The sequence below is a fragment of the Notolabrus celidotus genome, chromosome 9, assembly GCF_009762535.1.
Source record: "Notolabrus celidotus isolate fNotCel1 chromosome 9, fNotCel1.pri, whole genome shotgun sequence".
NCBI classification, from domain to species: Eukaryota; Metazoa; Chordata; class Actinopteri; order Labriformes; family Labridae; genus Notolabrus; species Notolabrus celidotus.
In genome coordinates this window covers 25,662,052-25,687,349 of record NC_048280.1, presented here as the reverse complement: position 1 = coordinate 25,687,349, position 25,298 = coordinate 25,662,052, and the positions used below count along the sequence as shown (strand labels likewise).

At 40.1% G+C, this 25,298-nt stretch overlaps 4 protein-coding genes across 6 annotated transcripts; 3 read left to right on the top strand and 1 right to left on the bottom strand.

The window, feature by feature from the left end:
- The first annotated feature begins 475 nt into the window (after positions 1-475).
- dgcr6 (DiGeorge syndrome critical region gene 6) lies at positions 476-3,018 on the top strand. Its single transcript, XM_034691966.1, has 5 exons — positions 476-873; positions 1,002-1,162; positions 1,381-1,481; positions 1,578-1,718; positions 1,881-3,018. The coding sequence occupies exons 1-5, from the start codon at positions 767-769 to the stop codon at positions 1,956-1,958; spliced, it is 588 nt and encodes a 195-aa protein (XP_034547857.1). The 5' UTR covers positions 476-766; the 3' UTR covers positions 1,959-3,018.
- A 1,452-nt stretch (positions 3,019-4,470) lies between these two features.
- On the top strand, positions 4,471-13,857 carry slc7a4 (solute carrier family 7 member 4). Its single transcript, XM_034691147.1, has 5 exons — positions 4,471-4,749; positions 6,308-7,371; positions 7,628-8,334; positions 9,546-9,654; positions 11,757-13,857. Exons 2-5 carry the CDS (start codon positions 6,390-6,392, stop codon positions 11,972-11,974), a joined length of 2,016 nt encoding a protein of 671 aa, XP_034547038.1. The 5' UTR covers positions 4,471-4,749; positions 6,308-6,389; the 3' UTR covers positions 11,975-13,857.
- A 927-nt stretch (positions 13,858-14,784) lies between these two features.
- On the bottom strand, positions 14,785-19,477 carry ccdc157 (coiled-coil domain containing 157). 3 transcript variants are annotated; one of them, XM_034692719.1, is made up of 11 exons: positions 19,138-19,477; positions 18,379-18,523; positions 18,067-18,273; positions 17,592-17,961; positions 17,437-17,514; positions 17,132-17,301; positions 16,837-17,013; positions 16,559-16,727; positions 16,175-16,314; positions 15,954-16,042; positions 14,785-15,858 (listed from the first exon to the last, which is right to left on the bottom strand). In XM_034692719.1, exons 1-11 carry the CDS (start codon positions 19,383-19,385, stop codon positions 15,555-15,557), a joined length of 2,097 nt encoding a protein of 698 aa, XP_034548610.1. In that variant the 5' UTR covers positions 19,386-19,477; the 3' UTR covers positions 14,785-15,554. The 3 variants fall into 3 exon arrangements, with proteins under 3 accessions (XP_034548610.1, XP_034548611.1, XP_034548609.1); XM_034692720.1 differs by having other exon boundaries at positions 17,592-17,934; XM_034692718.1 differs by having other exon boundaries at positions 17,592-18,273.
- On the top strand, positions 15,622-25,069 carry sf3a1 (splicing factor 3a, subunit 1). The gene is made up of 16 exons (XM_034692716.1): positions 15,622-19,548; positions 19,671-19,750; positions 20,887-20,996; positions 21,113-21,317; positions 21,419-21,676; positions 21,767-21,841; positions 21,934-22,084; positions 22,178-22,374; positions 22,604-22,721; positions 22,813-23,120; positions 23,216-23,458; positions 23,550-23,754; positions 23,858-24,009; positions 24,301-24,402; positions 24,502-24,573; positions 24,675-25,069. The coding sequence occupies exons 2-16, from the start codon at positions 19,703-19,705 to the stop codon at positions 24,774-24,776; spliced, it is 2,346 nt and encodes a 781-aa protein (XP_034548607.1). The 5' UTR covers positions 15,622-19,548; positions 19,671-19,702; the 3' UTR covers positions 24,777-25,069.
- Positions 25,070-25,298: the final 229 nt, after the last annotated feature.

Here is a 25,298-nt window from a genome sequence, read left to right as displayed (position 1 = left end):
AAAGTTTTTTAGGTGAGGGGAAATTCAAGATAGTGATCTCCCTGTATATGCATGGGGATATTGCACCATCTTATGGAATGTTTACAATGCCAAATGGAATTGTAATCAATATTTCAGAATAATTCCCACCAATAGAGTATATATATATATTTTATATATATATTGGTGGGATGTGTAAGTTTGAATTATTCTGATCCAAATCTTATCTTATAACTGCTACCAGTGATTGTTTCCTTGATAAAAACGAGTTACCCCTGGTTGACTTCTAAAAAAAAATATATATATATAACAATGAGCCAAAGAGCCAGTCTTTTCAACAGCTCTTTGAAAGGAACGGCTCCTCAAGATCCAATTCCCTTCAAAGAGCCTTAAATCCCATCTCTAATACCTGGTGAGTATCTCCTCAAAAGCATCCTTTATTTGAAACAATGCACCACATAGTGGATACTTCGAGGTAGTGCATTTATTATTACAGACAGGCATCTTCACGGATACCAATGAGGGGTCCTTACGGAGGGAATGGAAGCTAATAGTTACGAGCAAACTCGCAACATCAAAATAAGCTTTCTACATGTAAAATTCGCCTGGAAACTTTAAACCGTGTTGTTTAACTTCTCGACCATTGTCAGATGCAAACTACTGTTGAATAAATTACTATTTAGTCTCCCTCCGGAATACAAAGTCGTGTAATTAGCTAACCCGCACTTTTAGCTTCTCTACCTGAAAGTGTTGACTCTCGTCCTGTTACATCTTTCCCGCTGAGGAGATGGATGGTTACCCCGGAGGAGTGTTAAGCGGTGATTCAACTAAACAACAAGAACGACATTACTACCTATTATCTGAACTGCAAACATTAGTTAAAGATTTGCCTAGGTAACGTGTAATTGTCCTCTGAGAAGACTATGTTTACAGTATTCAAATCTGGATGCAAATGTCTACGTTTTAGTTGTGAAGTGGATTTATAACTACAAACTTACTGGGTTGTTTTTCTCTCTGGTTAGCTCTTTCCAGCAGCGCCTGTCCTACAACACACTGAGTGACCTGGCTCTTGCCCTCATAGATGGGACGGTTTATGAGATAGTGCAGGGGCTACTGGACATTCAGCATCTGACAGAGAAAAACTTATACAACCAGAGACAAAAGCTGCACTGTGAACACCAAGGTTGGTACTGTGCTGAACTGAAAACACAAGTGGAACATGGTTAAAACAACGAATCAAACCAAAGCAAGCCCATCAGTGTTACCTGAAAACTTCATAGAAGAAACATTTACTGAATCTTCTCAAATCAACCTAACCTGCCTCTTTGAACAGGCCCTCTGTGCAGGGTTGTAGCTGTACATTTCAGTGAGATGTCGACTGATTATTCCTTTTGTGTTTAGCACTCAAACAAGACCTTTTAAAGAAGCACAAAGAAGCCTTGCAGTCATGCAAGTCTCACAACCTTGCACTTCTTAAATCAAACCAACAAGCAGAGTTGGAGGTAAGGTATAGAATACCCACCAACTCCAATTACTAAGAGGTTCATTGTTATGTCTTTGTGCCTTTCAGTTCTCTAATAGCTGTGTTTTTTTTACAGGCTCTGGAAATCCGTGTGCGAGAGGAACAAAAAATGATGGATAAGAAGATTGTAGCAGAAATGGATCAGAAAGTGATAGATCAACAGAACACCCTGGAGAAGGCAGGAGTCCCTGGCTTTTATATCACAACTAATCCTCAGGTTAACATTTACACATGTACCCTCACTATTGTTCAAATGCGCACTGAGCTCACAAATGGTTGTGTAGCAAAGAGAAGAGAACACTTTGTAATGTAGACTTATCTCCAGCAGATGGCGATGTTTGTTCTAGCTGATCACACTGCTGCTGCTTTGTTCTTTCAGGAGCTGACTGTGCAGATGAATCTTCTTGAACTGATCCTCAAACTTCAACAAAAGGAGACACAATCTGGAATCATGTGAGATATGGCTTATTGTGCCAGAAGAGAAGAAAAAGAATGCTGCACCGGCCACAGACAGACAGTGTTGACATTCCTGTAACTGTGAGATAGAACGTGTTAGCTTTGTTCAGGAAAATGTGATCACTTGATCACATGAGTGTTATTTTCACTATCTTAACCTGCAGGAGATGTCTGGTTGTTGAGCGTCAGACGAAGACTTTCAGCCCTTGAAGAGGGCAGTGGCAAATGTGTCAACAGGGTTGCAAATCTTGAAATGTCATATCATTGTGTTCCTCTCACAGCACATAACACAATGCTTAAGCTGAGTTTTGAGAGGTAGAAAGAGAGAGGGCAGGCTCTTCCAGATGTGAAACAGAAGTAGGTTAATGCAATGCGTCAAAACACGGAGAAGACATAAAATGGATCAATGTGATTCTCCTGCAGTGAAATGAACTCCTAAAGAACCACTGGAGGCCTTTTAAAAAGTCTTCACTACTTATGGGAGATTGTTTACTTCAAGGAAACAAGGTGTAAAAATTACAGTTCCAGCATTTTGAATATTGAACAAATGTTTTATTTAATTTATTTAGACATATTGTGGTACATTTTACTTTCTTTTTTTACTTATTTTTAATGAGAACATCTTGTCCGTTCAGATTGCATTGTTGTGTTGGTTAAAGGGGTTCAAACTGTTGAGTAAACCCCTTTGCATTGACAGTGGTATTTTTTTCAGGTAGCTACTTTGGTCATTACATCAATACATAAGTAAATAATATAATGCCACAAAATGTGTTTAATGTGTTGTATTACCTCTTCCTTTTTGTTTGTTTAATTCGTACAGCTTCAGAATAAAAATGAAGGTGTTTCTTTGATCAGCCCACAAACATTAATCTGTACCTTGAAGTAGTATTATAGCCATGTTATCCCTGTTGAGAACCACTGCTCAATCCAAGGCTGGTGTGTCTGAATCTAGGATGCACATTACCAGCTATGCTTATCTGATCCCTAATGGACTACATCCCCGATTACAAAATAGTTGGCAAGCTGTGGTAAGTGTTGATAAAGACAGAATTTAATTGCTTGAGAATCATTTAACACCAATTTTAATTGGAAATAATTTCTTAAAATGTATTAAGTGTTGAAACTGAATAGTTTTATTGTTTCATGAACCATTTCTGCTTATTTTACATTTGATGCCAGCAACACATTTCATAAAAATTGAGGCAGTGGCATGATTACCACTACATTACATCTCTATGTCTCACTTTTGCATGAAACAGTTTTAACCTTGATTTCAATTTTAATCTTATCTCATCTGTTTATAACCAGCCATTTTACTAACCAGTCTGAAATTAACCTCATTAGTTGGAAGATATTCCTCCAGGTGTTCTTTTGCAGCACAACTTTATCAGTGTTTTGCTGTCTCTGACCTGACTTGTTTGAACTGTGTTGCTGGCCTCAAATTTAAACTGAGCAGTTAGTCATAAAAAAAATAAAGCCTTTCAGTTATATCATTTGATTTACAGTTACATGTTTTTTTATCAGTGTAAAGTAAGGACATTTACTCAAAAACTGTACTTAAATCCAATTAGCTTCCAAATTTGACATAATTATCCTATGAAATATGATGTAGTGTTATAAACAAAAAGCCTCACATACTTTGGGTGGTGTTTTCTTTTATGTTGCTGAATTGTAGTTGAAGTTTTGCAGAGCAATACTGGGACTGAGGGCATGTATGCCTATTATTTATAATGACATATGAAGTATCCCATAAAATAACCAACTGGAGAGTACTTCAAATTTTTTGTTTGTTGTTGACAAGTTATTGTTGGATTGGTGGGGGAAACTTTTTATTTTTATTTTCAATAGAAGGCTTTAGGTAGCCTAATGTTGAAATCATCATCACTGTAAAGCAGGGGTTCCCAAAGTGGGGGTGGGGGGTCGTGATATGTATTCCACAATGGGTTTTTTTTCTAAAAATAGTACACTTTACCCACTAAAGTAAAAAATATCAACGAAAATATTAGCTAACCTTGAAATAAAACCTTGAAAGTAGAAAATGTAATGAGTTTTCTGCCTTTCTTTCTGCCAGATGACTCCTAAATTTAGGGTTAGTGAACAGTTAATCATCAAAAGCATCAGTAACAGTAGGTTAATTCATAAGGGCACAGGAAACAGCCGCCACATGCTCATTTAGGTAGGTTAATTTTCTGCAGACCAGCTAAATGGAGCCACATTAAATCACTTAGAGGGACAGTGGGGGGGTCGCAATTCTTTGGCACCTATATTTTGGGGGTTGCGGTCTGAAAAGTTTGGGAACCCCTGCTCAACTTAATATATTAATAGAAAGTTACATTGATGCTAAAGTTGGCTATTTGACAAATTTAAAGGCATGTCACATTGTATTCATGAAACCCTCTCCTCTGCTTTGATCAGAGTAATCCTAATTTATTGTGATCCATTCTATCCAAATCCCACACAAGAGTTTAGAACAATGCACACATTTATTCAGATTCAAAGCAAAGATGTATAACGTGATCCAAATTTGATTTGACTTTTTCTTTAGGACAACCCATATTGCATATTTCATCCAATCCAGATCACCCTGACCCTGTTCTGCTGTATTATGGGTGGGGTGCAGTGGGAAAGCCCTTTCATCAGGAGAGTCGAGGTGACTGTCTCTTTAAGAAACAGTCCAATGCCTGTATTATTCCTCCGTGTACCTTCTGCTGCTCCATCACCAGACGATGCATCCCAGCAACTTCTAACAGCACTCAACCTGCAGCACAGATGGTACACACTGGAAAGCAAAGGTAAAGCGTTAATACACTTTTTTCTAATATTATAGGCATTTTTCATTATGAGGTTACAAAGGAAACCCCATGGGCACACCTTAAGTATAAATAAAAGAGTGCGATATCGCTCTGCGTATTAAGCTCATCCAGGATGGAGCACCATGATATCCCACTAACGATCCTCTTTTGCGTCCGTTTCCATTTTGTCATAAATTATTAATATTGCATTCAAATGACGATTAGGTTCATATTTCCGCATGTAATAATCCGTGACCATGTTCCTGACAATAAATAAAGCGTTAATATTCCGTGTGGTTTATAGCAGTGGTTTTATTATTTCTGGAGGGATAAAGCGTTACGTAATTATAAGGAAGGCATCCTGTTGTCGCCATATGCCCATCGAGGGCTTGAATCGGGATGTTGCACCGCCCGGTTTAGGAAACAGTACCGGTGATACGCCTGAACCTACTCTTTCCCTTTAAACTAATGCATTGTAGGCCTTAAGTGCATTTTTTTTACATGGTCACTGCTCTTACAGAGCACCGTAGACCTTTGAGATGACGTGGACTGAGCTGTAGTGAGATGTGTTTCCAGTGCCGCACAATAAGGCCTCCTGGCAAAAACACACCACAAGACATGACATATGACTACTTTTAAAGAAGGTGTGTTGGATTATGAGTTTCATTTTAGATTATTTGTTATATAAATTATGCTGTTGTTACAAGGATATACAGAGCATAATGTTATTTCTACAGCTTGTAGCTCATACAGCAACAGTAAAGTATACTGTAGACAACAATTCAGGGTATTCAGGATATCCTCACAAACCAACTACATGTTTCCATAATCACAATGACAAAATCTTTATATTAATTCTCTTGCTATAGAAATAGAAATAGAAATAAACATCAAGGCAAAATGTTTTGTGTAACTATTTGTTTTTCCCAAGCGGCAACCTCCAGTCTAAAAATATGAGTCCAATGCGGAAGTGTTAAAAACTGTAGTTCATCAAGGATCCGCTTGAGGCTGACTCTGGAAGTACCGGAAACCACATACATACCACTTCAAAAAAGCAGATCTTTACAGCAGAAATAAACATGTTAACAGCCTGTTACAAAAGACAAGTGTAGTCTGGATAGCTCATGTCTCGATCGGCACACACTGTAGGGGGGATGAATTTTTTTCTAACGTGGCAATTTAGAAGATATTGAGATTACGAGTCTTCCAACGAGAGGCACAGCTGACTTGATTAACAGAACACTATAGCTGTTGGCTAGGAGGCTCAAAAGCCCGCCTCTTTACACCACAATCGCTCGATAGCAGCAATATGGATGCCGCCGGCGACTGGCCTCAAAGCAGCGCTTCAGAAACAGATGGGTGACGTCACGAATACTACGTCCATATTTTATACAGTCTATGGTTTTTCCTGAATTTTAGAGCCAAAGATTGGAAAATAATGATGTGCCTGTATGAGCTTTCCATTGAATGCTGTGTTTACATATAATGTGTCTACCAGACTACCCGTACAGTATGAATTGTCTCAACCCAAACACTGAAGCTCACTTTTGTCTTGCAGGTTAGCTTTGTAGACAGCTAATGGATCCAGTGTGACTGTTATAATAGCATCCTGCCCAGCTGGCCTGTCATACTCTGTAACTATGGCGACCTGTCCAAGAGGCTGCACCCCAGCGGTGCGCCTTTGTCAGAAACTGAACCGACTAAAGACACTAGATGACGACATGATGGCCACGTCGCTAAAACGCTGCCTCTCCACCCTGGACCTGACTCTGCTGGGGGTGGGAGGCATGGTGGGCTCAGGGCTGTACGTCCTGACAGGAACAGTGGCCAAAGAAATGGTCGGGCCTGCCGTCATCATATCATTCCTTTTCGCAGGGATCGCATCTCTACTTGCAGCCTTTTGTTACGCAGAGTTTGGCGCACGCATTCCCAAAACAGGATCTGCCTACATGTTTACTTATGTCTCTGTGGGAGAGATCTGGGCCTTTCTCATTGGCTGGAATGTGATCCTGGAAAACATGATTGGTGGCGCTGCTGTGGCTCGCGCTTGGAGCGGCTACCTGGACTCCATTTTTAACCATACCATCCAGAACTTTACAGAGACACATATCATGCAGTGGAATGTGCCCTTTCTCGCCCACTACCCTGACTTACTTGCAGCAGGGATCCTTATAGTTGCCTCATTCTTCATTTCCTTTGGAGTTCAAGTGTCCTCCTACCTCAACCACATCTTCTCCACTATTAGCATGGCAGTCATTGTTTTCATCCTAATCTTTGGTTTTATGCTGGCCGAACCAGTCAACTGGAGCCAGAAAGAAGGAGGTTTTGCACCTTTTGGTCTTTCTGGAATACTTGCAGGCTCTGCCACATGCTTCTACGCATTTGTGGGCTTTGATGTAATTGCATCTTCAAGCGAGGAAGCAAAGAACCCACAGAAAGCTGTTCCCATCGCCACAGCTATCTCCCTTGGACTGGCAACAGCAGCGTACATCCTGGTCTCCACGGTGCTCACACTGATCGTACCCTGGCATACCCTGGACCCCAACTCTGCTCTGGCAGACGCTTTCTTCCGGCGGGGTTACAGCTGGGCTGGGATAATTGTGGCAGTTGGTTCCATCTGCGGTGAGTTTCAACCTTGTGTTAGTAAAGTTTGCAGCAGGTGGCAGTCTACCAGTGAGCCTGCTTCTGCTGGAGGTTTTTACCTGTTAAAATTAAGTTTTCCCTTGCAAATGTTGCCAAGTGTAACTGCTCTTTTTGTTAAGTGTCATGAGATAACTGTTGTTATAATGGCAACATGTAGATAGAAAACGACTGATTAATCGATGGATTGTTTGAATTGCTGTATCATCTGATGATGAATCTCTGTTTCCATTTCTAGCCATGAACACTGTGCTGCTCTGCAATCTCTTCTCCCTCCCTCGGATTGTGTACGCCATGGCTGAAGATGGACTGTTCTTCAGCGTTTTTGCTCGCGTCAATCCCGTCACTAAGGTCCCAGTCATTGCAATATTGGTGTTTGGGTTCCTAATGGCCTGCATGGCTCTCATCTTCGACCTGGAAGCTTTGGTTCAGTTCTTGTCCATTGGCACCCTCCTGGCGTACACCTTTGTGGCAGCGAGCATCATCGTGCTGCGCTTCCAGCCTGAGAGACCCAGCGACAAGGGAACAGCTTCAACGTCTCCCAACCCGAATGCTTTTCCGTCCCCTGCACCATCAGAGTCTCAGACCATAGCGGAGGACAGCGGTGAGCTGAAGCAGTACGAGTCATTCTCTGACAAACTCCAGCTGGTGGAGAGGCAGAAAACCAGAGAGCGGCGAGGTGTGGGGCAGTTGAAGGCATACTGGGAGCCATACCTTGACAAGCTGCTGGGGGACTGTGAGCCAGGCGAGGTGGTGGCCTTCTGTGTGCTGACGCTGATAGTCACCTCAGTGTCCTTCTGTGTGGTGCTAGAATTTGGAGAAAAACAGCTGCAACTGCCACTCTGGAGTTACACAATGCTGCTGGTGATTTTCAGTTTAGCTTTTATTGTGAGTTTGGCACTCATATGGGTCCATGAGCCACAAGCCAACACCAAAACATTCCAGGTGAGTGCCTTTATGGTTTTACAACTATTGCATTTCTGAAGTTTCCAGGGACATGTCCACCAGCTGACCAAGGAGAGCATTAAATTCTGACTGCCCGCCTCAGGTGCAGGCCCATAGCCCTTTCTCTGATTGGTTACTTCCACGATCAGAAATCAATTTACTGGGTTGTGTTGCAACAGGCCTCTAGTAGCTTCGTATTTTGTTGATACTTCAGATTTTGACCTTAGGCCATACTTTTTTCAAACCACATTGTTGTGTTATTTTTATCAATTAAAAAATACAGGAGTATAAGGAAGTGGATAGAAAAAGAAGATGAAAGACAAACATACACATCCTATACGTAAATCAGTCAGCACCCTATGATAGGCCAGCCCATCAAGTTTAACATGCCTCTGGTAATTTGTTAAATAAACACAGCTTTCTTTCAGTTGTAGTTAGGTCCAACACACCATTCTATTTGCTAAGTATTCATCAAAACAATATTTGAACAGGGTTCCCACGCGTCCTGGAATAGCTGGAAAACCTGGAAAATAGTTGACCAGTTTTCCAGTACTGGAAAACACCTGGAAAATGGGAGAAAAAGTAAAATGTCCTGGAACATCACAGATTGTCCTGGAAAATTATTCCAACATGACTGCGTGCGACCTGACAAAGTTAAAAAAAACACATCTCCATTCAACATTTGTGGCCATTTATTGTCATTTAGTTCTATTTAGGTCAATTTATGCACTGATCCTCGGATTATTATTTATTTATTTATTTCAGTAAGGCAGCTTCCAGAGTCCTTTGCTGGCTCTTTTGTTTTTTTCTTAGCTAATTTTTTTTTTTTTGAGAAAAGAGAAAGCTGAGATGAGAGTTGCCCATCATTGTTGCTTGGTTGCACTAATAAAGTCAAGTGCTGTACATCTGTGGTTGCATTATTCTATAATCAATTTGCTATCATTTTTAAGCATGTAAGAGGTGATTTCATGGATAGCCATAGACTTTCAATGTGGACTTCCACTGAGAGGAACATATTAGATTATTTAGGAACTAAATTAGGAACTAAATTTAGACTGTCATACCAGGTTGATCATCACTGAAAATGTCCTTGAAATGTCCTGGAAAATGATCTCTGGAAAAGAGTGGGAACCCTGTTGAAGCTAAATGTTACTCTCATAAAAATGACAACAGTGATGATGGGTGTATAACTGAGTTGTTTTGTTGTTTAGGTTCCTTTGGTTCCATTGACTCCAGGTGTCAGTATCATATTCAATGTATTCCTGATGATGAAGCTCAGCCTTCTGACCTGGATTCGATTCACAGTGTGGATTGCTATAGGTAAGAACACAGTACACTGTTGGTGGGAAACACAGTGGCTAAAATAAAAACATGCTCAAGATTTCTTAAAAATATTCTTTTAAGACAGACGTATTTTCTTAAATGCAACATGACAAAGTAAGTTATCTAAGCCCTGATATATAGCTGCTCCTCTACACAAAATGTTTTATTGCATGTTGTGTAAATCTTAATTATTCTTAATTATTGAAGGCAGATGACACCACATGTTTTTAATGTGTTTGATATCAGGGAGTTGTCAGAGTTTACTGTCATAAAATCATCTGACCTCGGTTAGCACTGAATGTAATGCTCTTAAGTGTTACATCATCAGATAAACAAACATTTTCTGTTTATTCCATGGAATAGAGAAAAATGTCCCATCCTCTGAGGATGTAGATGCTGGTCGGATTGAGTTGAAACCCTGTCAGTAAAAGGATCAGTGGGGAAACACCATTAGCTTCATTAACCTCAGACTTCTCTGGAACGATAAACCATTTAAGCATGGCTGTCAGACTGCAACAAGTGAACGAGAGAGTATCACACTTGACAGGGCTTAAGGAAAGGCCGAGAACCTTTCCTTGAGAGAGATTAACCCATTACCCTTTATCACACCATCAAAGAAAAAAGCACAGGAATTTTTTTCACTCAACGCAGTTATATGGACGAGTTAAAGCTAATTTATTAGCACAACAACTAAGAGGCAAATGATTTAAGAAGTAATGGTTCTTGGGAAGAACTGTCAGTCTGTTGGTTCATTATTTGAGAGTGGAAAAGTGTAGTCAGAATCAAACATTCACACAATTAATTTTACTCCCTCAGACCTCAAATGTAACTAGTGTTAGCAGCTTGGTATCAAATATTTGCATTCTAGCTTAGTGGAATAAAATTATAACGCGGTAAATATAGTACATTCTTAGCTTTTCCAGGTTAGAACGCTTACATTGATATTTTTGTTAAAGCGCTGTTATGCTGCTAACACAAGGTGCTGAATACATCCAAATATCAAGTAAATTTAACAATCAAAACATCAAAGCTATAGTCTTCTGGTGAGTTTGTTTTTGTAAAGAAAATGTCTGCCTAATTGATCAACCATCAAATGTTTGCATGTTAGTAAGGTGAAGTATGATTAAAATCAAAGAATTGATATAACCTGCTCAGCAATGCTATGTAGGGTTTGTCATTGTTAGCACTGAGTGTGTTAGCGTTTATTGAAACCAACATAACTTCAGAGCCGAACGTAAAATAAGTTGTATAGTGTGAAGACTGTAATTCCAAACCCCTTCTCGCTAAACAGCACATAGCTACCAACTAAAGAAATTAACAAGTTGACACAAAAACTTGAGGTGAAGATGTTTTCACTGATTAATAAGGTATTTACTTATACAGCAAAACAAAAGTAGTCCCTATGATTCCACGGTTTCAGGCACTTCCATGGCAATGGTAAGCTCTAATTTGTCTACTAGTGGGTTAAATTTACATCAAATTTAATATTTGTATCCATTGTAAATCTAAAAATTAGCCTGAATTTCTGTCTGATATCCTACTAAAAATGTATATTTAGTTCACAGTAAAGTCAAAACATTGTGTTTTTCTGTTGAACTAAAGCATTAAATGACCTCAATACCTGATGATGGTCTTCTGCCCCTTAACTTTTCAGCCAACAAACAAAAATCTTAAGTTTTGATCACTCCAAATAAACTAATCATTGTTTTGAAAAATGACTTATCCATGTTGTTTACAAATATAGAATGCTTAGGGCAAACATTTTGGCCGCAGTGTCAATAGGCAGGAATGAAACGTTCCAGACTCCTTGATTTGATTCAGGTTGTCCTGGATACACTTTGTTGTCAAAAAATTAAAAAAAGTTTTTTGGGGGTTGGACTGTAGCATCAACGCTAACTTTGCTTATTGGGGCTTTTTATAGCATAAAAATAACTCCCATAGACAAGCAAATTTAAGGGCGAGATATATTTTATACGCACACCAGAGCTTTGCATCCTTTATAGAGACACTATTCTCACGACTCACCTGTGTGCATAATACCCTGTGCTTACTTTTGGAGTCATTGCAGTTTCAGGTGTTTCTCTCCGTCTGTTTCCCAGGTCTCTTTGTGTATTTTGGCTATGGAATCTGGCACAGTAAGGAGGGCTTGCGGGCCCTGCAGCCCAAAGACATGGCTGCTCGATATGTGGTGCTACCCAGCGGCAGCCTGGTAGAGACAGTGCAGCCTGTCCAGCCTGAGGGACAGGTGGACTCCTCACCGCACCCCACCAGCCCCCCCACTGCCCCACCAGCTGAGGACTACACTGGAAAGAGATGATGTGTGACCAAACAAAGTCATTACTACTGCCTGGTATCATCTGATGTCTCACACGCATACGCTGTACTATAACTACTGTACTCTCTGTATCTCACTCCCTTTAGCCTGTGACCGGCCTGCCAGCCTGTCTGTTTTATTTCTCTGTGGATAATAGCACACCACAGGATGGGATGCACGCTCTCTGTCTCTTTGTGAAGCATATTTGTATATCTTGTGATATTCGAATGTACAGTAGAGAGCTTTATTACTGTCCTGTGAGCTCCTAGCATCAAAGTTGTGTTATATCCTTAGAGACCAGCTCTTTTCTCTGCAACTTTGTAAGTTTCTCCAGGAACCATTTGGTTTTTCTTTGTAACAAACTGCTTTAAGTTCAGGAGACTCAGTTGAGGCTTTTTTAAATATTACAGACAGATCTGAGGCTGGAAAATCAACATCCACCTATTTTGTTATTAACAACATGTAAGAAAACCCACTGCATCATACTGAGCATACTAAGCATGTGTTTTTAGTTACACTAAGGGATGCACAGACTTTTTTGAGTTTTCATTTTTGCCTTCTTTGCAGTTTTTTCTCCCTTATTAGAATGGTCACTACCAAATTATTTAATCCCATATTCTAAGATACCTATTTATTTTTCTATTCATTCTGTGTTGCTTTTCTACTGATCACATAAGTGTTTTTTTCTGAGTTTCCGGCTGCTGCCACTGACGTTTTTTTGTGTTTCGCAGTATCTGTGTCGTATATATTATTGCACTGACCTCCATTAGTTCCTATCAGTAATTTATGTTCACCTTTGTAAGTGTCTGAACATCGCTGCAGTGCTTCACCTAATCTCCTTAATCTCATCCTGTGACCCCTTTCTTTTGTGTCACTTATTCTGCAGTGTTTTCCCACGCTCATTGAGACACCAGCGCTTTTTTCGTGTTGGAATGAGATTGAAAATTAAAGCACATAGATTATTTAGCTTCGCTAATTTCTAGTGATTACCTGAGAAAAAAAAAAGATTATCAGATATAAAGCAAGCACAAAGCTTTTAAATTGGAATTTTACACACAGGGTATACTATATTGGCAGGCTAGACCTTAGTTGTCATGATAAACCAGGGATGTGCTTCATCTCTGTGAGACCTCTGTAATCCTGCAGATTTGCAGCAGTCCCTGTCGCCAGTCAGCAGCCTGACCTAGATTAGAGAACAGCACACATGTTCAGATAACATTCCTGCAGTCTACATTTATATGAACAGCTTCAAAGAGTGGAACTGATGTTTGATTTATTGCATATGTAAAAGTATCAAAAAAGACAGAGATGAATTTTTTCTTTTATTCATTTGAGTTTGTGTTTGCATGTGTTACATAAAAACCAATGGCCTTAAAAGTGTTGTGATAGGTGCAGACTGAATCCCAAAGTTAAAAAGTCCAAGTGATAAGTTTTTTTTATTTATTCCTCTGCAAGATTCTTACTCTTACACAGGACTTCAAGCTTTCAGGATGTCAAACCAAAACACAAACATGGAGGGAAACGTGCAGTAGGAGGCATTGTCGTTTAAAATGGAGTCAGATTTCAGAGGATTTGTCGACTTTGCACACTGAAAACTATTGTCTAGTTATTTTGTGTCACAGGTATGCTTTTGATGTCAAGGCAAGTTACAGATCTTAATACTGCGGTGCTTTTTTTTAAGCTGAACGTTCGCTCACCTCTTTCTCTTCTCTCTTTGTGTGCCAGGTAGCACAGTTATAAAGATATCTTTTCTTACTTCTGAATATTACTGTACTCTGTACTTGCACATTGAGTTATCAAATATCTCTGTTATGTTGTATGTCTGTATAAAAAGCAAAATATGTGTTACATATAAAATAAATGTTTTGAAGCAGCATTTACAAAAATCGACTGTGGCATTATCCTTATCACGTTGCACCACACGGACCAAGGAAATTCAGATACGTTTTATCTTTGCAGAAGCTTTCATTGGGAGAGCTCAAAAAGCTCTAGTCTATGTCTGGTCAAGAGGGTAGCAAGGTAACAAGAACAAAGCCAGCCAGGTTTGAATCCATTTGTATGTACCCATATATAACTGACAGGGAAATAACTAGTTTGTAACATGATTCATAATTAGCACATGGAGATGTTTCTCTTTCATGTCATGTATAATACGATCCATCCACACACCTATCCCACAGCTTGATGCTTCATAAGAACCAATGTGAGTTTTGACTCTGTTGTATGGTTTGTAGTCTAGAGAACACTCAAATGCCTCTTATGGCCCTATGCTTGGCCTTTTAGGCAATTTTAATACTTCCAATATGAGCCATAATAGAAATGTCAAGCTAGTTAATTATAAATAAGAAAATGATGAAATTACTAAGTTGATTAAAAAGACTTTGTTGGTTAGTGATATGTGCCAAATTATTTTTATTTAATATTGCACACATTAGATTTTATTTCTAATGGTTTGTAATGTTGTTGATTTTTTTGCACACACAAATAACAGTAACAAATGTTCTTTTTTTCACACGTTATGCAAGAAAAGATATCACTTCATATTCACCTCTTTTGTAACATGGTGTAAGGCTTGTATTTTTATTACTCTTTGTTATCCAGACCATTGCCACAATTAAGTGTTATGCTGATTTTAGTCTTCCTTGGCATCTGTGGCCCTGGCTGAAAAAGATCTAACTTCACTTTCATGCTGGATAACTCAACTGTATAGTTAACCCAATTAAAGGATTAACCCACGGGTCAGGAGCAGTCGTCAAAGTGAACAAAATGACAGCTCATGTGTTCATTAAGGTAGTATTTGTGAGAACTCAGAGTGTGAGATGAGTCATTTTAATCAAGTGTTTGCAGAATGATGAAGGAGAACATAATACAGTGACATTAACAGCTCTGAAGTCTCTTGAGGTTTCATGTTAGGCTCAGATTACACAACTGAGCTCATAACTTCTCAAATGACCTCCTCAAACACGCATGATGTGAGCTGTGAAACACAAAAATGACAGGTGAGAAGTCCTGACACTCCCACTGATCTGCAGCCTGTGCAGTCTCCTTCTTTGTGCACTATTGAAGATTCACTGTCTGATTATCCTCGAGGGCGTGAAACAAAAAGGTCTCTAGTGATTCAGCACAGCACGAATCATGGAGCTCGTGTGTCTCCATGGAAACTCCCACCCCCCCTCTCTTGTCAGATAGCACTTAACACTATCAACACATCTGCCTCTGTGTCACTGTTTGTGTGACATACAAGGTTGTACAAATGGCGCATTTTACTCTGAAGCATGTGACTCATCTGCCATAAGGGCTTCCTTTCGTATACATGCAGGTTTGTTTGAGAAGCAGATCATGTAACAAGAAACCTGATATTCCAAAACCATCAATGCCCTGTCTAACTAGAAGTACAATAAGTCTTTGTATACACAGTAAGTTTATTGTTTTAAATGCACATGATGAAAAGAAGCAGTGATCGTGTATTCACTGTTATGTGTACATAATGACACTATAAAATTACAATAACATTAGTGTTAATGTGGAATAGGGTACTAAAAGAGCTATTGGCGTATTAAGTACGGCTGGCTGCTGGATGTCTTTAAACAGAATTGTCTGTCTGTATCTGATTCAGCTCTCTCCTCTGTTTCTGGTTTCTCCTCTGATTTGAGCTCCTGGAGTGAGAGAGGATAAATCCACTGTGTGTTTTCGTGCAGCTTTTCGCAGTTACAGTGGCGTCTGTGTTGAGTTGGAGGGTGTGGAGGTGGAGTTGCAGAGACGAGGGGGAGACAGCAGCCGCAGTCGACACCCGATCCCCTGACCCAGCTGAGTCCAGACCACTTTCCCCTCGGCTTCCCTCCTTCCATCTGTTAGTGTATTGCTGTCGTGCTGCACTTCTGCTCTGCCTGATGTACAAGGAATCAACAAGGTAATACTGAAATCATGTAATAAATAATAAACAAATGCAATGTTGTAAACATTATAAACAAATTCATCTTACAATGGAGTCAACTGCATTTGATGGTTTTGTTGATGTACTTCTGGTGTGCTGGGATCAGAAAGGCCCCATGTTTGCTCAAGTGAGGCCTCCTGTTGGTAAAAGTGATTAATTCAAGTCTTTTTAAAATGTTTTTCTAAAATTAAAATTACATCCAACATTTAGCACCACATTTTAAATCATTTTTTATATTTTACAACACTACGAATATCCTTCAAACCTACTCTCATGGTGTTGTTTTGTACCCTTTCCCTCAGTTTCATAAGGCTGGTGTAAAGAGTCATGTTCTCCTGCTCCAAAATCTTTACACGGATGTTATTAGCCTGTAATTGTCGCTCCATATCTAAAAGCACGTTTCCTGTACCTTGAAAACACAAAATAAGCAACAATGTAACACTCTACCACAACTACAGCACTCAAAAATACAGTCACTCTTTATCTTTCTAAGTGCTGCGTGCATTCCTGTGTATATAACTGGTGCTCTATAGGGGAGTGCAAGCAGTGCAGAGGGAGTATGAATGCAGATGCATTCAGGTTACATCAGTCAGTGGTGGTGGATCTATGCAAGAAAATCATATCTTATTGACAAATATCAAAAAATCTCTCACTCTGGGGATGGCTCCGAGCCAGAGGGCTGAGCTCGGGGAAAGCCACCAACAATCTCTCCCTCTCCTTTAAAACTCGCACATACTCCTCCATCTCAACCACACTCTTCTGCAGCTCGCCTACTTGTTTTTCTAGTGGTTGCTTCTTCTTTTGCAGCTCTAAAAACAAGAGCTGTTGGAGAAAAGTATCACAGCATCAGCTTCTGAAGTTGAAAGTCTTCACTGTAATGTGCTTGGTGCTATACTTAAAGTACATTGGGTGTTAAACATCTCCAGCATACCTGCTGTTGAGTGAGCTGAGCCTGCACTTGCTCCTTCTCCTCTGACAGCTGTTGCAGCTGATTGTGTAGACTGATTTGTCTCTGCTCTCTTTCCCCCAACTGGCTCTGCAGCTCCTCACACTCTTCATCCAGGGCATCAACTCTCTTTAACAAAGATGTCTGCTTTGCCTGCATTGACTGTAAAACAACAACAACAAAAAAGACCTGCATAAATCTCTCTGAATTGTGTTTCTTTTGACAGTCATGGTGTTGTGCTGAAAACAACTGATAAAACTGCATTCGTCTTGATACCCACCTCTTGCTGGCGACAAGCGCTGTGGTACTTTGCGTTCTCTTTGTCAAGTTGGAGTTGAGTTCCCTTGAATTGACCCTCTAACTGCTGGACCCTGTGCTGGAGTGTACAACAGATCTCTTTCTCCAGTTGTAAGCCGCTGACTTTCTCCTGCAGCATAGTCTTTTCATATTCTGTCACAGAATAAAATGAGCTATTATGCAGTAGATCAGAGTATTTTAAGTGTGTAACTGAAAGAAAAACAACGATATTGTATTCCATACCTCTGCTAAAATGTGAATATCATAAAAAAAGCTGCATGTCCTCACCAAGTGCTTGTATTGTGTCTTTCTGTTCAGTTTCTTTCTCTCTCAGGCTGGAATTAACATCCTTCAAGCAAAGAGTTTCTGTAGAAAAAAGATCAAAAACTGTAGTAAATGATTCATAAATATTTCCAATTGTATTAATTTATTAATGTGGGCACCTTTCTTTAGTTGTCCTTGCTCCTGTTGCAGCCTCTGCTCTGTTTCTTTCATGGATCTTTGTGCTTTCCGAAGTGAAAACTCCAGCTGAACTATGTTTGCTTGGTGTTTTTCAATCTCTTGCTTGAACTCTTTCTGTGCTCTGCCTAACTGAGACCTGAATTTGTCCCTCTCTGTTTCTGCTGCAGCCAGTTTATCTGTAAGAGGCTGCACTGTACCCCGCACATCCTGGAGATGTTTTGCCAGCCGGCGCATGTCCCTGAGCTGCTCATTGGCCCACTGGGTTACATCTGCTGCTGTCATCTGACCTGGCTCAAGTGTGTCTTCCACAGCTACCAGGAGGGGCTGCAGAGAGGAGGGCAGACCCTCACTCTGAAACAAATCTACAAATGCATGTCCTGTTTTTCTTAAAATGGATTGCATTTGATGACATGCATCGCAGGAAACGAGGGATGATTCAACTGTCTGACGGCTTACATTGTGGCTGTCAACTTCAGGACAGAGTGAGGTGTTGCAGGTAGGATTGGAGGGTACATGGTTAAAGGTGCTTGGTGAAGACCCAGCAGACAAACGTTGTCTGCAAAGGTCATTCTTTGAGCAGGAAATAGGAGAAACAGTCTCTGTCTCATCACTGCCAAATATCTGTTGGACTTTGGTCTGTTTTTTGATGTCTTTGTAGGTGTCCTAAAAACAAAAGGAAGCATAAGAAACAATGAGACAGCTTTTGATTAGTCTTTTGGAACTTCAAATTTCATATTTCACCTAACATAAAATAAATATTGTTCCTACCATTAGTTTGGCAAATTCACTCAAAGTACTCCAACAGTTTCTGACCACAAGCCCAACTGACTGGCATCCATTTGTGTGTTCTCTCATATGGCCGCACCTCATCAGCTCAACAAAAGCATCAAAGCTTTGCAGAAGAAGCAGTAGTCTTGTTCAAGAAGAGGAGAGATAAGAGCACTGTTATAGTTTTGATGGTACACTACCAGTCAAAAGTTTGAAAACACCTTCTCATTCAAGGTTTTTTTATTTATTTTAATTATTTGAAACACTGTAGATTAATACTGAAGTCATCAAAACTATGAAAGAACATATATGGAATTATTTAATTAACAAAAAACTGTTAAACAGAGCAAATTATGTTTTATATTTTAGATTCTGTAAAGTAACCCCTGTTTTTCTTCATGATAGCTTTGCACACTCTTGGTATTCTCTCAGTCTGCTTCATGAAGTGGTCTCCTGGAATGGTTTCTAATTAACATGAGCCTTGTCAAGAGTTCATTTGTAGAATGACTTGCCTTCTTAATGTGTTTGAGACCATCAGTTGTGTTGTTCAGAGGTAGGGTTAGTACACAATGGATAGCCCAATTTGACTACTGATGTAATCCATATTATGGCAAACCCAGATTATTTCATAGTTTTGATGTCTTCAGTATTAAACTACAATGTTGAAAATAATTAAAATAAATAAAAAGCATTATATGAGAAGGTGTGTCCAAACTTTTGACTGGTTTCATATGATAAAATGTTAGGCTATGTATTTACCTGTCAATGACAAGCTCCAGTAACACAATGTGTGAGTGTTGACTGAATGCCTCATCCCCATCCGTGAAGTCATACTGCTCCAGCAAAGCCACCATGTCCAGGTTACAGGAGAGTTTATCAGGGAACTTCCAGGAGGAAAATCGGACCGGTCCTGTTCTGGAAAAGACATCCAGGGTCGCACCTTGGAGGTCTACGAGATCTCTCCGGAGGCTATCAATACAGTCCTGACCACCCAAAAACTGACTCATGTCTGAACCGTTTCCTTATTTCTCTTCTTCAGACACCAAATAAAGCTTGTTGACAGGGCGCCTCCTTGGTAACCGAAAAAAAGAGTACTGCAAGTTCCATGATGCATTGCGGCTTGTTTCCGGAAGTAATAATCCTCCATTGGGTCAACGAAACCACGACGCAGTAAGTGCTCAACTAAATCAACTTTATGCTTACGGCTAATATATCGCCTTCTTTGCGTGTTTCGTAGTAAAGTTAATGTCTTGAAAATATACTCACTACTTGTGTGTGTTGGTTGTTTGTAGGAACATCCTGATTTCACAGAGAGAAGACAGCCATGCCGCCCGGGCCTGTTCAGATCGTTCAGCAGGAGCCGAACAACAAGGTGACGCTACCACTGCTAGTTAGCTCATGTTAGCATTGCTTTACAGGCTTCCTATATGAAAAAACCAAAGGGCAGTAAAATTACAACTTAAATTTCTGTGAAACTTTTAATAAAATTAGGTTGGCCATCGGTTATTTTGAATATCTAAAGTAGTCGTGACTTTATATCAGGCTAGCTTGCTGTTAGCTCTATTGCTAATTTGTCCCACACATCTCAACATGATGTTTCAAGATTTCTGCAAAGAGTTTGAACAATTAAATGAAACAGTAAAGCAGTGCAGTTTGGATGTGATTGGTAAGAATATAGTTTTTTTTGCCAAGGAAAAGGCTTCAGTTGGGATTCCTAATGGATGAAATTATTATTTCTTACGGATAGAATTGTCAGTAGTTATTACTACTTGAAATCATAGAAGGGAACGATAGCTACCTGTAGGGACCTTTACAGCAATATCTTAAGGTTATGTTTCTAGAGTTCCTAAAAAAGGTTTTATGCTTTGTGCTTCTCTAAATTCTGTGGATGTCTTTATGCTCTATTGTAGCACAGTGGTGGCAGATGCAATACCACAGTACAGTGGAGGGAAAAAGTTTTTGGACACCCAAAATATTGCATTGATAATCACTCTTAGGTCTTCAAGTGCAATTTGTTTTAGTACAGTCACAGCCAGGTTAATTATGTTTTGTTCAGTTTTGAACACATTCTGTTATTTGTTTACTTTGATACCAACAATGTTGAGAACTGACACATTGAAACTGTCATGATCTTAGTTTTGTTGTTTTTTCTTGTAAAAAATAAACTAAAAAAATATAATTTGTATTTGTTCATGTCTGTATAATGCTTGAAACACAAAAAAATATTTTTCCACAAATATTTCATGACAATATTTGAGATTGTGTAAAATTTGAAGGGTGTCTGAAAACTTTTTTCCACCACTCTACAAGTCAACACATCTGCCAATTAACTAAATTGGCACTACTAAACCTATGAGCATGGTTTGATGGTACTGGGGCTTTGAGGGATTGTTTTTTATTTAGGTGAACTCTACATTTTGTTAAAGCTCATATGTTGGTGGTACAAGATGTCAGGGGGCTTTTTATGTTTTATGCAAACAGCCTAACAAACCTACATTTTGTTAACAGAATGATGCTCCAGTAGAAGAAACTCCAGCCACTAAACCGATTGTTGGCATCATATATCCACCTCCTGAGGTCCGAAATATTGTCGACAAGACAGCCAGCTTTGTTGCCAGGTGAGTCACTTAATGCGTGTTGACTGTATAGTGTATTATAAAGTTTCCATTTAACTGAATTTTATGGCCATGACTTAACCTTTGTTGTTGTTGGTGTTGTTGTCGTTCTTTAACAGAAATGGGCCTGAGTTTGAAGCAAGGATCCGTCAAAATGAGATCAACAATCCAAAATTTAATTTCCTCAACCCCAATGACCCCTACCATGCTTACTACCGTCACAAAGTCAATGAATTCAAGGAGGGCAAAGGACAAGAACCATCTGCAGCAGTGCCCAAAGTTATGCAGCAGGCCATGCAACAGTCCCAGCAGCTTCCTCAAAAAGTAAGACATTGCATTTTTAGACTACTCCCACTCAATTTGTTCTATAGCTTATTATTAGTGGCATGCATTCATATCAACTAATGTCATCTGTCTGTCATCAGGTGCAATCACAGGTGATTCAAGAGGCCATTGTTCCCAAAGAACCACCTCCAGAGTTTGAATTCATTGCTGATCCTCCATCAATCTCAGCATTTGATCTTGATGTTGTGAAGCTTACTGCCCAGTTTGTGGCTCGCAATGGACGCCAGTTTCTCACTCAGCTCATGCAGAAGGAACAGAGGAACTACCAATTTGACTTTCTGCGGCCACAGCACAGCCTCTTCAACTACTTCACCAAACTGGTTGAGCAGTACACCAAGGTGAATTGATAATTGTACCTCTCCTGTATAATGTTAATTATTCTGGTGCTGAATGTATACTTAATATGTACCTTCTTTCTCTACATTTAGATTCTGATCCCTCCCAAAGGTCTTCTGAACAAGCTCAAAAGAGAGGCGGAGAATCCAAGAGAGGTTATGGACCAGGTAAGCTGTTTTAAGTGTGGCTTTTTCTCTGAGTAAGTTTTTAATAGCATGGTCTCACATGTTAACCAGCTGATCTACTGCACAACCACCAGGTGAGGTACCGTGTCGAGTGGGCAAAGTTCCAGGAGCGTGAGCGAAAGAAGGAGGAGGAGGAAAGAGAAAAAGAACGAGTGGCCTATGCTCAAATTGACTGGCACGACTTTGTAGTGGTTGAGACGGTGGACTTCCAGCCCAATGAGCAAGGTAGTAAAACCAACATGATGCTAATCCCCCAAATACATAAACCCCTGAGGTAGTGAGATTAATTTATCTTTATCTTCAACTCTGTTTCCCTAGGCCACTTCCCCCCACCCACCACACCTGAGGAGCTTGGTGCTCGCATTCTGATCCAGGAGCGCTATGAGAAGTATGGAGAGAGTGAGGAGGTGGAGATGGAGGTTGAGAGTGAGGATGAGGATGATGAAAGGGAGCGTCGTAATGACGGCCATCCTTCCCAGCCGGATCAAGACACACAAGTGCAGGACATGGATGAGGTGAGGACAGAGAAAGAGATTAAATACTGCACCTTGAAGACAGCCCATTCTCAGCTGACTGTAGCTGCATTGTGTTATACTTAAACTTATATGTGCATTAGCTGTTTTTGCACCTTAATTAATTACTTCCTTCCTCTGTATACAGCATATACCTGCTGGGTCTCTACTTAAAAAAAAATACATCAAAAAGTGCTCTAAACGAAATATCATTCTTTCTCTCCTCATTCAGGGATCTGATGATGACGATGATGGTATGAAGGCTCCTCTGCCTCCAGACAATCCAATGCCGCCCCCACTGCCCCCAACACCAGACCAGGTTATCATTCGCAAAGACTATGACCCCAAAGGTAACACATCCTTTATTTTATTAAAGTCAGGTGCATGTTGGGCCATCACTATGTACCGTTTATGTTAATCTCTTCATTCTTTCCCTCACAGCCTCCAAACCTCAGCCCTCAAGCTCAACTCCAGACGAGTACCTCATCTCTCCAATCACTGGTGAGAAGATTCCTGCCAGTAAGATGCAAGAGCACATGCGCATTGGTCTGCTGGATCCACGCTGGCTGGAGCAAAGAGACCGCAGTATCAGGGAGCGGCAAACTGAAGATGAAGTCTACGCCCCTGGTTTGGATATTGAGAGCAGCTTGAAACAGCTGGCTGAGAGGCGTACTGATATCTTTGGTGTGGAAGAGACGGCCATCGGTAAGAAGATTGGTGAAGAAGAGATTCAGAAGCCAGAAGAGAAAGTGAGTGCAGTCTTTTGTATATGTTTAGGTTAAAGTTAGTTACTGATTCAAATGAAATTAAGTCTACAGATATGTAATCTTACTTGTGTTACCAGGTTACTTGGGATGGCCACTCTGGGAGTATGGCTCGCACCCAGCAGGCTGCTCAGGCCAACATCACTCTGCAAGAGCAGATCGAAGCCATTCACAAGGCCAAAGGACTGGTGGGAGAGGATGATACCAAGGAGAAAATTGGGCCTAGCAAGCCCAGTGATATTCATCATCAGCCTCCCATGCCCCCTGCATCAATGTTACCCAAACCGAATCCTCCAATGTCATCAATGCCACGCCCACCCTCTGTGAGTTATTTAGAAAAAAACTGATAATTGCTCATAGAACTCCATCACAAATTGTAAACCATCAACTCACTGATATGTTCTTTGATAACAGATGAACCCAGTGCGCACAACTCTCCTGTCTGCTGTACCGGTGCTTCCAAGACCACCTGTGTCTTCTGTAGTACGTCTTGGACCAGGACAAGTTATAGCACAGATGCCTCCCATGATTCCTGGTCCCCGCATCAATGTGGTCTCCATGCCTCCCTCAGCATCTCACATTATGGCCCCCAGACCTCCACCCATGGTTGTCCCAACTGGTAAGATGAAGGTTTCTTAATACCTGTCACTGCCATGAAAATGAGTGATTTTGAGTTCACCTTTGCTGTCATGTTAAACTCGAATAATTACTCCTCTTTCCAGCATTCGTCCCTGCTCCTCCAGTGCCACAGCCTCCGAATGTTCCTGCACCACCATCCCACCCACCCCCACCTCATGACGATGAGCCAGTCAACAAGAAAATGAAGACAGAAGACAACCTTATGCCAGAGGAGGAGTTCCTCCGTAGAAATAAGGTTTGTGACTTAATCTTAATTTGTATTTATAGCTTTTATTTATTTGTTTGTTATTACGGTTAACCGCATTATTTAGGACCTGAATGCAGACCATATATAGAATACAGGATATGTAGCATTTACTACATTATAAATAGATTTCCGGTCTTCTAAATATACGAACTAAGAAAAACAATATGAATTGATCTGGCTTGTTAGATGGTGGGAAATTTTAGTGAATACACAAGTAAATAACCCTGTATGTAATTACAATATTCTTATTTTCAACTGAACTTTCCCCCCTCTTTTCAGGGTCCTGTTGCAGTTAAAGTACAAGTCCCGAATATGCAGGACAAGACTGAATGGAAGCTGAATGGCCAAGTGCTAAATTTCACTGTCCCACTCACAGATCAGGTATGCAAATGTTGGCTTTTTGTTTATTTTCTTCTTACTAAACATACGGCCGCACATGTACTAAATTCTAATGAATGTGCAAATGCCATTGCTCCACAGGTGTCTGTTATTAAAGTAAAAATCCATGAAGCTACAGGCATGCCAGCAGGAAAACAGAAGTTGCAGTATGAGGTAAGGTTTTATTTTTTAACCTATTGCTATTGAATCAAAACATTCTCCTTACCTTGTAACATAATGATTAAATGACAATGGGTGTTCTTTGTTCATTACAGGGCATTTTCATTAAGGATTCTAATTCCCTGGCTTATTACAACATGAACAACGGATCCATCATTCACCTGGCACTGAAGGAGAGAGGTGGAAGAAAGAAGTGAGCCATGCAAGAAGAAAGAAATTACTTTTGGATGTTTTGTCGCCCTCCCCTGTCAAGTTTATTTAGGTTAATTACATTTTTCAGAATTATATTCTGCTTTTTGTGAACTTTTGTGTGAAGAGCATCGTTTTCTTCAATGTCTCTAAAATGCTCAATGACTTATACTATATGTCCATACAGCAGGCATGTCTTTACACTATTTCTTTTGCCCTTGATTTGTTCATGATATTATTAGGTAACATGTAGAGCCCAGAAATGTTCATCCATTTAAATAAAGGAACAAAAAAAATCCAACTGCTTGTGTTTCAAAGTGATGTTTAACTCAACAGTCATCAAACAGCTTCTTTTAATCCCACCAGTCACAATTTGTATGGAGTAGTTTGTACATTAAAATGCTAGCGTGGTTCAGCAGGACTTTTATAGCATACCGCTCATCCTTGTTTGTCCTGATGCAGCCTTTAATAATCTCCTTCACCTCTGGAATGGCTACCTTATCAAAGCTGCCTGGCGTCACTCCACTTGT

Excerpts from the sequence above, each read along its gene's own strand:
- dgcr6 (XM_034691966.1), top strand. The coding sequence starts at position 767 with ATGGATGGTTACCCCGGAGGAGTGTTAAGCGGTGATTCAACTAAACAA. Across the intron at positions 874-1,001 it reads TTAGTTAAAGATTTGCCTAG|CTCTTTCCAGCAGCGCCTGT; the intron begins GTAACGTGTAAT and ends CTCTCTGGTTAG. Across the intron at positions 1,719-1,880 it reads ATATCACAACTAATCCTCAG|GAGCTGACTGTGCAGATGAA; the intron begins GTTAACATTTAC and ends TTGTTCTTTCAG.
- slc7a4 (XM_034691147.1), top strand. The coding sequence starts at position 6,390 with ATGGCGACCTGTCCAAGAGGCTGCACCCCAGCGGTGCGCCTTTGTCAG. Across the intron at positions 7,372-7,627 it reads GGCAGTTGGTTCCATCTGCG|CCATGAACACTGTGCTGCTC; the intron begins GTGAGTTTCAAC and ends TTCCATTTCTAG. Across the intron at positions 8,335-9,545 it reads CCAACACCAAAACATTCCAG|GTTCCTTTGGTTCCATTGAC; the intron begins GTGAGTGCCTTT and ends TTTGTTGTTTAG.
- ccdc157 (XM_034692718.1), bottom strand. The coding sequence starts at position 19,385 with ATGAGTCAGTTTTTGGGTGGTCAGGACTGTATTGATAGCCTCCGGAGA. Across the intron at positions 17,014-17,131 it reads GCGCTTGTCGCCAGCAAGAG|TCAATGCAGGCAAAGCAGAC; the intron begins GTGGGTATCAAG and ends GTTGTTTTACAG. Across the intron at positions 16,315-16,558 it reads GGCTCGGAGCCATCCCCAGA|GTACAGGAAACGTGCTTTTA; the intron begins GTGAGAGATTTT and ends TGTGTTTTCAAG.
- sf3a1 (XM_034692716.1), top strand. The coding sequence starts at position 19,703 with ATGCCGCCCGGGCCTGTTCAGATCGTTCAGCAGGAGCCGAACAACAAG. Across the intron at positions 21,677-21,766 it reads TGGTTGAGCAGTACACCAAG|ATTCTGATCCCTCCCAAAGG; the intron begins GTGAATTGATAA and ends CTCTACATTTAG. Across the intron at positions 24,010-24,300 it reads AGTTCCTCCGTAGAAATAAG|GGTCCTGTTGCAGTTAAAGT; the intron begins GTTTGTGACTTA and ends CCCTCTTTTCAG.